Source organism: Echiichthys vipera (genome assembly GCF_963691815.1).
Source record: "Echiichthys vipera genome assembly, chromosome: 14".
In the NCBI taxonomy this organism is placed as follows: Eukaryota; Metazoa; Chordata; class Actinopteri; order Perciformes; family Trachinidae; genus Echiichthys; species Echiichthys vipera.
The window spans coordinates 15,423,665-15,434,540 of NC_139839.1; the positions used below are offsets into that span (position 1 = coordinate 15,423,665).

The following is a 10,876-nucleotide window of genomic DNA, read 5'->3' on the forward strand; positions in this document are numbered from 1 at the left end:
TTAGAATTACATTTTTTTTTTTTACAAAACCTTTTATAAGGTAGCCTACTTGTGTAAATCAAAACAAAAAGAGGTAACATAAAAACCATCTGCAAAAAAACATGTTCAATAGTTCAATTCAATAGTTCAATAGTATGTATGTAATGTTATTTGACCACTATGGAAACATTAAAAATCAAATTTATTCAATTGGAAAAAACTATTAGATTTTTTAGGCATTTCAAAATGTTAGTTTATCAGTCTCCATCCGTTTTTGTTATTCTTCATTCCTTTTTTATGTTTTACTGTCTTTGTGCATTTCAATTTATGTTATTAAATATTTTTGTAGTGTTTATAACTCTAGAACATGTAAGAAAATACAAAAAAAGTACTGTGTGTTATGCTGTTATGTTCTGAACTCATAGGCGTGAATTCCGGAAGTGTTCGTCAAACGCAGTTTTATTCTGAAACAACCGGAAGTACGTACGTACGTCAGTGTGGTTTGGCGACTTGACGCCGGTCTCCCGACCAGAGTTAACGGTAGCCGTCTCGTCGGTTTGTTGACGTCTGCTGGAGTTCAGCAGCTGCTTAAATGGGTTTTCGAGTTAAAAGATGATCGCATCACTTTCTCGGGGAAGTTTGCTGGATGAGGTTCTTCATGGGGGCTTTAATGAGGTAAAGTTTACCTTAGCGTTACGGTTATCAATGTTTATTAAGTTAGGTTAGCCACAATTTAGCAAGCGGAAGACAGTTACAATTGCCAACCATCTTACAGTTAGACAACCGAACAATAAAGTGTCACCACTTCACGTCAAAATAACGAATTTCTGCACATAACTTAATGTTGGCGTTAATGTGTAGTCAATTATGGCGAAATAGCATCTTAGTTACACGGTCATAGCTAGAAAAGGCAACTTGGATAAACCCTGGAAATACGTAAGTAAAGGTTGTCAGGAAATAAAGATTACAAAGTAACTGTGGTGTGGATTTTTAAAAGACATAATCAAACCTAACATCATATTTAGGTAAAGTCAAATTGTCTTTGTTGTGTTCAAAATTGGGGGCGTTTTTTGTATTGTATCCCGGGCGACGGGCTGTCACGTGACTGAACCGGACCGGTAAAGGTGGAGTCACCGAAATACATGTGGGAAGAATGCTGAACCACGTATATCTGGACTGAGCACGAAATTATACGATTGCCCTTGTACAACAAGGGTAAAATTGAACAGGCACTGGGACAATAGAGGGACCCTGCACCCCCCTCTCCTGTCCCAACATAATAAACAAAAGAACTCATTTGTTATGCCAGGGTCTCAGCCCTTTTTTGGTCCCCTCTCTAAGCTGTGTGTCTGTGTTCTTCTGTGGCTTATTGGATTTGTGTGTATCTGATTGATGGGTTGCAGCAGCAGCTTTCAGCCTATGTTTCCTGGGTGAATTCCCAGCTGAAGAGGAAACTGGGCCTGAAGCCTATCACAAACCTGAGGCATGATCTGCAAGACGGGGTGGTGCTCACACAACTCATAGAGATAGTTGGTAATCACTCACATTTACACACACTAATTGCTGATGTGGTAATGTACTGCTGTAGTAAGAAAATGTTGGTGTCAAGAGGAGAAGAAGCATTTTCTGAATAACTGAATTAGGTTATTTATTTGTTAAAACATTTTGTATATTTCACTAGTTTGTACTTGCACAACTGGCTGACCAGTAAGCCTTTATTTACATGCTTATTAATTACGTTTCATCTTTCAGCTAGGATTACCTGACATGCTTTTCCTTAAAAAAATACAGTTAAAGATTTGGCAAAAATATCTCGGGTGTGTTCATGCACAACAAGCTATTCCATTCGGAACAGTATTTCCATTCAAATATAGTATTCATACATAAATTATCACCCAGAATTTGCAGAAATAAATTCCTTATAGCACAGTTTTTGCCTTGACTGGTTACAGCATTTCAGATTCTTTGAAGTTCACAGTTCTGAGGTAATCTTCTGGTTAGAATTAACTGAAAATAAAAGTGTGGGAAAAACACTTTGTTCCTCTAATTCTATTACCATAAAGAATATCCCCTCTCGTCTTATTAAATGTGATCATTTAGATTTAAATATGAATAAATAAATATGTGCAGTGGTACCAAATATTAAATTGTGTCTGTAACACACTAACTGACATTTGGGAAATTATATAAAACATAACTGCTCTGAAAATGTTTAAGTGCAATATGGTTTATTTGTACATGAACTGTACTTGTTTCCCACGGTAATGACATATATATTTTTTCTCCCTCAACTCTCATTCACATTGGCAGCTGGGGAAGTGCTGGAAGGAGTGTGTGTTGCTCCACAAAACAAAGAGGAAAGCAGGAACAATGTGGAGCAAGTCTTGCAGTTCATTTCCTCCCGACACATACGTATGCCACACATATCTGCAAGAGGTAATTCACAGAAAATTCTGTATCAGCTCTTATTTCGAGAGCCTTTTCTGGTTCCTGACCCTATATCATATCCAGAAGATTTTATCGACCCCAAAGCTTTCAGCACATGAAAAATTAGATGTTTACACTGTGGCTTATACATATTTCTCCATGTGCATCAGCGAAACAGCGATCATGTGCATGCCAGATCTGTTTCACAGCCAAAATGTCTGTTATAAAGCCTGTGACTGTTCTCATTTGTCCAGGTCATCGTTATCCCTAAAGCAATTTCAGTCAAAAGCAACTGGACTTGGTTATTTTAACCAAGTCCAGTTGCTTTTGACTGAAATTGCTTTGGGGGTTTGTTATAAAGCTGCCATGTGTGCATCCTATGTTAATCCATGTCTAGGTCATATGCCACATATATTCACTTTCTTTCCGCAGACATAGTTGATGGTAATCTGAAATCTGTAATGAGGATCATTCTGGCGTTGGCTGCCCACTTCAAACCCTCAGCCAATCACAGGGCTGCTTCTGGAAGTGGGAGGAGTTTGACAAGAGGCTCTGCCAGCCACAATCCTCTCTCCACTGTTGCACTTGCACAAGGTGCCGTTGCCGCACTGGCATCAGCACAACGTGATGCCTCGCAGCCTGTACGTGCCATACGTATCCACAGGTATGCCGGCAACAATATTCATAGACCTACAGTATTTTCAACTGTTCTCTTCCACAGCTGTCGTTTGTGAGATAAACACGTAGGCTTTGCTGTCCTCTTGTGGACAAACATCACCAAACTATCATCCCTTCAACTGCTGAAATAAGTTCTTATATATTTGTTATCAAACTGCCAATTGTTATTTATGAATGAATAACCTCTGCTTTGTGCACCGCAGTGGCTGGGGGTTGGATGTGGACAAGAGTGTATGTGTCCGTGCACTAGTTGAGCAGTATGAAAGAGGAGCCCCGGATGAGCTGGACAATCCCCAGTCTAACAGGTAATCTGCTGGTCTTTAGCAAATACACATACTGTACATTACCTTAACTGTGAGATAAAAATATGTATGGTCCCTATAAAAGGAAGGTTTGATTCAGGTGAACAACATATCCTCAGAGGAAAAGTAGATAACTAGCCTCTTAGTGCTCATGTAAAATTAAAAACCTGTTTCCTGAAGGACAGGCATAGTCCTAATATTCTGATTCACGTGAATATTGTCAAGAAGCATATGTAAAATATCCTGTTCCCCTCACAGGTTGGAACCACACTCAGCATATTGTGTTGAGAGGTTGTGTCATATTGGATACAGGGTTGTGATGAAAGGCTAAAGAAATGATTAAACTAAAACCTCACAAGCATGTTGGCCTGTTGCAAGGAGGTTGCTGCAGTGTAGTTGTCTAAGAACAAGTGGTATAATTATGTTATTAAATATGCTAATTGTAGCTTTTTTTCAATACAAAAAATAGATTTTCGCCCAATGTGTCTTTCATAGCACTGTAACTTAGGGTTTGGGAGAAAACAAGCTCCACTGTGTTTCTATTTATACTATACAGTGTATGTATAGGTGTATCTTCAACACCTACTTTTACACATTTTGGAAACAGTGGACTTCATTATGTGGTTTATTTGTGTGTGTGTGTGTGTGTGTGTGTGTGTGTGTGTGTGTGTGTGTGTGTGTGTGTGTCAGACAGATGATAGAAAAAAAGAAACAACCAGTCTTTATCTTCTCCAGTCACATGTTGTTCTCTGTGGTGTTCTTTTTGACCTTTATATTGATTGTGTGTGTGTGTGTGTGTGTGTGTGTGTGTGTGTGTGTGTGTGTGTGTGTGTGTGTGTGTGTGTGTGTGTGTGTGTGTGTGTGTGTGTGTGTGTGTGTGTGTGTGTGTGTGTGTGTGTGTGTGTGTGTGTGTGTGTGTGTGAAAGAGAACTACATGCATTGATTATTGGTAAAATGATGATGCGTTTTCGTGTAGAGAGACGAGATTGAATCTAGCTGTAACGGCCTGATGCTAACGTCACTCAATAAGTGAGAGGTGCTAAGCGGTGTCAGCTGCCATGACAGCTAGCTGGAGGGCGAGGGGCGGGTCAGAGTGAGGAGAATCACAAAGTGTCATGAGTTTGTTGAGATGCTGGTGCCAGATATGCACATGCAGGGTGGACTTAAGGCTCCTTGGAAGTATTATGCACAATTTAGCCCACTTGTAGCTCACTATGGGGGGGACGCAGATAAAATGGTAAGAGTAGACGCTGTAAGGCAGTGTGGGTGTTGATTCCTGTGCAAGTGTGTGTGAGTTTATGCTTCTTTTACGATAACTAACAATTCTACAGTGCTACAATGCAATGTGTAAAGAGACTGTGAATTAAGAGTAGTGTCTGCGTGCACCGTGTAGTTTGTACAGAAAGCGATTTGACATACAAAAGCACGCAGGGATAAATGGCTCTTCTTGGCAAGTTTGGATTTTAGAATATATGTGTCGCTAACTTGCTTTTTTCCTGTCTGTCCCATTTTCCTCTCCTTTCTTGCTAGCCCTTTGTCCAGATTTAAGTCAAAATTAAACAAAAGGGGCATTAGTTGCAAAAAAGCTGTTAAAAGAGTTTCCATTATTATACTGTTTATGAAAACTGTCTTTGTTTCCTATCACTATTGAGAGCGTGGACTGCTTCAACGGAACATGTACTCAAAGTGACAGTTTTATTTAATTGACATTTATATACTTTATTTTTATAGATATATTACAACAAACGGACAAGTCACCCAGCCAGGTCCATAAGCATGTAGTAGCGCATAGTATACTTTACACCTCATGTAAGTAAGTGTTTAAATGCACACATCCATGCTGCTCTGGTATAAATTGATGGTTCAGTATTTTGTCCTCTTCGAGCCTCAGCTCCATCAGCCCACTTTCATCTCCAAGATCTCCATCCAGCAGCCACTCGGGGAGACAGCAGGAAGAACAGCAACAACAGGAGAGCATCCGTGAGTTCTGTTTGTTATTTAATTATAACCAAACTTCTGGATTTATCGTTGGACATGTGATAACACTGTGTTTTGTGTCTGTACGTGTGTGTGCGTGTAGCTGATGCACCTCATGGTATAGTGGAGACGGTTCTGGAGGATTCTGTCAGTGAAACTTTGGAGAAGGAGGTGCAGGAGACGCGTAAAATGGTGTCTGCTTTACAGGTACACATATGTTGAGGTTTGTTTATGGTAACCCACCTTTTGTTTTTCACTGAGAACATCTTTTGTTGACTTCCACATTGAAGTGTAATTGCTGAATGTATATTCTGTATTTTCTTTGAAGATATTGAATGTAAAGCTGGTAAATAAACATTATCAATATAAGGGCTGAAAAATTCCAGGAATATTCAAGAGAAACTTTCCATGGGAATTAACAGGAAATAATATGTCAATGTAGAGGTTTTCTACTCAGGCTTTTTTTTATCATGTCTTATGCAGATAAACAAACCTTTTCATCATATCATAATTAGACATAATTCATTAATTGGCCAAATATATACATTCATTTGTCAAACACACACAGTGTGAAATGGGCCGTGTGGCAAGTTAGCGAGCTAACAATTTAATTCATGGGGGAAGGTACTTTGAATATTTAATCAAGACTCTGAAAACCTAGAGTTTAAAGGGAAACACAAATGTGCTCAATCAGGCTACACCCAACAGCTAGCTTGCAAAATCTAGCAGAAGGTGTCAACAAGTTATGCTTTAGCCTACTATCTACTGGTCAACTGAAATATCATAAAATATATTTTATATTCACTCCAGTAATATAATCCAAACGTAGACAAAATCATGTAGTCTTTTGGCCCAGGCAGAGCAGTAGTGTGGGATAAACATGTGGTGGGAGAATGCCGTGTGCATGTAGAGTAAAATTTTACTATTCCTTTTTAATGGGATGATTCAAAAGAATCTGAACATGGGATAGAAGAGTGCTGCTTATTGTAGTGCATGCTTACAAATCAGTTAAATGGGCATAATACCCATACATAGTGTTGCTTTTTCATGAGATTTTTCCCCTAAATAAGTTCACTATTGATAGGTAAGCTGTTCAAGTTGAAATTGTGAAAAATCCCCAAATTCCTGAGCTAAACCTACCTTGTAAATTGTCCACGCTCACACTTAGCCAAGATGATCCGAGATGATCCGATGTGAATGATTGTCCCCCCTCCCTCTTCCCCCGCTGCCCAGGCCCGCTCACACTCACATTACTTGAAATTATCGGCTCGTCTGCGTCTTGCTTATAGATATCATCCCCCCTTCAAGTTTTTTTGTCGTCCAACTGCTTTTGAATATTTTCATCTGACCAAATGTGCAGTAAACACTCACACCACTGCAGACCCTTTCGGCACCACCTTTTTAAATGTCTGTCACAGGGAACGGGTTGTATATAAATAGCGCATGCTCATGCTCGTACATGTGCATCTGTGCTTTACTAAAGCCCACCTCTCTCAACCGGGCCGTGGCTGGGAAGCAGTTGTACTCACACTGGTCAAACAAACTAGACTTTAGCCGTCATTCGTGCTTGGGCACCCTTAGGCTGCACTCACACTAAGAGTCATTGACTGACCTCATTTTTACTTATGTTAGTATGTCTAGTGAAATATTTTGAGTTCTGCCTTTTAAAAGAACATGGAGAAAAGCACTGTAGAGACTCGGGCTCAACTAGGCCAGAAGATCATCAGAGGGGGTTGGGATCTGGTGGAATGTTTTCTAACACAATATCTGTAGGCATTATTTATCAGACAACCTCCCAGCTACTGCTTTAACTGGACAGAATTCTGAAAACAGCGACCACACTCCAAATTAGAAACTGGTGTCACATGTTCTACCCTTTGTGTTTTTAAGGCCCTGCTACTGCAAGGTTCACTGCCTGAGGATGAGCAGGATGTGTCTCTGAGTTTGAACCAAGGCAACACTGAACAGCAACTGGTAATGAGAGTCTCTCCTTTTATTTTTACTTGTTCATCTCTTTTTTCAGTCTTGATTTCATTTTCTGCCCTTCTCTGCGCTCCCACTTTCTGCGCCACACTCTTCTCTGCTTTGTTTCACCAGCTCTTTGTTTTCAGCACAGATCACATTTCTTTTTCATTCCTGCGTGCATGTGTGCGTGTGTGCGCATGTGCTTGTGTGTGTGTGTGTGCGTGTGTGTGTCTGTGTGTGTGTGTGTGTGTGTGTGTGTGTGTGTGTGTGTGTGTGTGTGTGTGTGCATCAGAGGGAGACACGGGTATCAGTGTCCCTTCTTTCTCAGTCCATTGTGGTTCTCACACACACACATCCCTTTTTCTCTCTTTTCAGGTAGTCATTCGCGGCCGTTTGGATCAGAGCATGGAGGAGGCTCAGGAGCTGAAGGTAAATAATTGAATCATTTCTTTTGTATTCAAACTATCAGTATATTCTTTTATGATTTTGTTAGGACAAAATCCACACTTGTCTTATTACTTAGAGAACACACTTCAGGAACGCACGCTGTGATTAATATTTAATTCAGGGTGCTGTTTGCTGTTTGCTTTAGAGGGAGCTGTTGCGCTGTAAGCAGGAGATGAGAAACCTGCAGGGAGTCAAAGTAAGACAAAGCCAGATATGCATTTAATTACAATCATTTAGTTTGCTGGCTAAGGTATCGACTTTCTGTTGGTCTGTTAATGTGCAGGACGCTCAGCAGCAGAGGCTGTGCACTCAGGAGGCATCAATACTGCAGATGAAGCAGGAGCTTCTCAGAGCCAGCATGACGAAGGATGAACTCAACAACCAGAAGGTACAAAATGTATTCATCTATTTACATTTATTTATTATATATTTATGTACAATCTTCAAAATACTTCTTTAAAATTGTTTTCAGTAGGTTCTGTATTTTTTGTGTGTATTGCAAACTCCACTACTTTATGAAATATGTTAAAGGCTGAGCTACAGTGGAAGCTGGAGGAACGTAACAGGCTGTGGAACGAAAGTAAGGTGAGGTACTCCAATCCTTCTCTTTTAATGGTTTGCTCTAACTTTGTTTAAACGCACTGACTTTATATTACGCATTATGTTTTTTATTGAGTTTTTACTGCATGATGAACCCCATCTTTTTTCTTTGGTTGGCCGGGTGCAGAAGGAGATAGGACAGAAGGAAAGACTACTGCATCAACTCAAACACAAGCTTGAAGAAAGTCAAAAAAAGCAGGTATGTGAGCCACTCTAAGGATTTAAAGGAAAGCTAAACAAGCTATATGAGTCTCAAAACCCTCTGTGCAGCTTAATGGTATGTGTCATAATCTCAGACCAAGAGATATTCATTAACTTACCTTTTAAAATGCCCTTCAAAGTCTTGCTTTGCTGTTTGTTTTAACTTTAGCTTTTACGAGCAAATGTATACTCAAGCTCACTTTGATGCAGGACAGTGTTAAATTTACTCGGTTCCTTCTTCACTGTTTCAATGAACATGGGCCAGATATATTTGAAGTTTTAGGATCTAGCAGGTTTATATCTGTGTGTGTCTGATGGGGTGTCTCTTCGGCAGAGTGAATTGCAAAGAGAGTTGGAGCATAAAATCAGTATGCAGGTAAAACTGTTTCTTTACTGACTCTTTCTGCACTTCAAGTTGAGGCTACACCAGTGAGTCATGCATCCACATATACATCTTTTTTTTCTTCTTAGATTTCCATCGGCACAGAAAACAATGGATATTCTTATTCTGGAAATCCCGCTCCCTCTATGTCAGACGTAAGTATGGTTTCTATTGATAAGGCTATTCAGTTATTGGGCCTATTTATATTTTGCTAACAAGGCATCACACAGCTATACGCTTACATTCTCTTGCATTATATTCTCTTGCAGTATTTTGGTTACATAGAATAACTTGAATGATTCCCCATTCTCGTAAGTTTAAAAATACTTACAGTATGAGATAGCATAGCTTATTTTAAAACGTCCACACAGGGGTTGTCGATAAAATGAGCTGTTTGGGTTTTTGACAGAGTTTTTGTATTTTGCGCTCTGTTAGCAGGCAGAGGAGGTTCAGCTGCTCAGAGACTCACTGCGGAGTTTGAGGAACAACTTCAGAGACCACGACCCGCAGCACCATACACTGGACACCCTGGAGCAGGGCATAGTATCACTCATCGACAGACTGCATGTTCTGCATACACACAGGGTATGAACACAAGCGTGTGAAATTATCAGCAGATGGCAGCTTTAGAATCGGAGATGACTGTAATCAATTGATGAGTGAGCACCAATGAAAGAGAATGCTATAAAAATAATACATACTGTAAAATCGTATTAGTTCTTGTTACTTTTTTGGCAAAATATAGAGATTTAAAATCATGAAGGGCTGTCCACATTTATCCAAATACTGCAGGGAAGGGGAAATCGCCAAGACGCAAAGGCCAGCACACAGACTCTGACACCTGGCCATGCACAAGTAAGTAGTTCCAACATGTGACCTCCGAAAACACACAACATTTATGATTTTATTAACAATGTTTCTGTTGTTCATTGCAGAGGTTTGTCAATCCCATAGTGGTTCTTCTGACTCCACTAAAATCCTTTACTTCACTGGAAAATCCCCAACACCTTCCATGATCCATATAACCGAAGAGGTTAGTGTGTGTGTGTGTGTGTGTGTGTGTGTGTGTGTGTGTGTGTGTGTGTGTGTGTGTGTGTGTGTGTGTGTGTGTGTGTGTGTGTGTGTGTGTGTGTGTGTGTGTGTGTGTGTGTGTGTGTGTGTGTGTGTGTGTGTGTGTGTGTGTGTGTGTGTGTGTGTGTGTGTGTGTGTGTGTGTTTATTCTTAATTCACCTACAAAAGAAATGAATTTGGGCACAGACACCATTGGCTGGTCGTGAGCTAACAGTGATACAGATAATTAGGGAGGCACCGATCCAATCTAAAGGATTTGGGTACTGAATTATAATTAATTATTAAAATAATACTAAAAAATTAAATTTAATAAGTCTGCCAAATTGTAACTGATACTTGGTATTTGAGTCAGTATCTTCCATTCATCAATGCTGGATCAGTGCATCCTTACTGATAATCCTATCACATACATTTAGGCTAGTCAGTCATATTTAGAAAATACATGTCACAAACTGTCAAGATGAGTGAATCTCTGTACACATTGTCCAGGTTGGGTGAGGTGACTCTAAAGGATGTCAAGGCAGCTGTGGATCGAGAGGGAAACTACAGGTACCACTTCAAGGCCCTGGATCCTGAGTTTGGCACTGTGAAAGAAGAGGTAAGAGAACGCTTGGGGATAAATAGGTAATATGACACTAGTAAGTAGTAAATTTGGAGCACACTAGTCAGAATGAAAACTCTGTGAAACTGCTTGAAAGTGCACAAGCCGGTTTTGTTCTACACTCTAAAAGATGGAGGGCATTCCAACAAATATACTGTATGTCATAAGACAACAGCAGAGTAGTCATGCATGAATATACTAATATGTATGTCTGCAGGTATTTCTGGATGGAGCAATCATTCCAGG

At 39.9% G+C, this 10,876-nt stretch overlaps 1 protein-coding gene across 1 annotated transcript; it reads left to right on the forward strand.

The window, feature by feature from the left end:
• Positions 1-591: 591 nt before the first annotated feature.
• On the forward strand, positions 592-10,874 carry LOC310956911 (dixin-like; the record flags this gene model as incomplete). Its single annotated transcript, XM_083927289.1, is given in 21 exon segments — positions 592-654; positions 1,383-1,512; positions 2,290-2,415; positions 2,839-3,070; positions 3,288-3,389; positions 5,272-5,366; positions 5,467-5,570; positions 7,254-7,337; positions 7,704-7,757; positions 7,921-7,971; positions 8,059-8,163; positions 8,307-8,360; positions 8,503-8,574; positions 8,911-8,952; positions 9,048-9,113; positions 9,397-9,543; position 9,751; positions 9,754-9,813; positions 9,894-9,999; positions 10,519-10,627; positions 10,848-10,874. Coding segments are annotated over 21 exon segments (1,830 nt in total), but the record flags the coding sequence as incomplete, so codon positions are not given.
• Between the last annotated feature and the right edge of the window lie 2 nt (positions 10,875-10,876).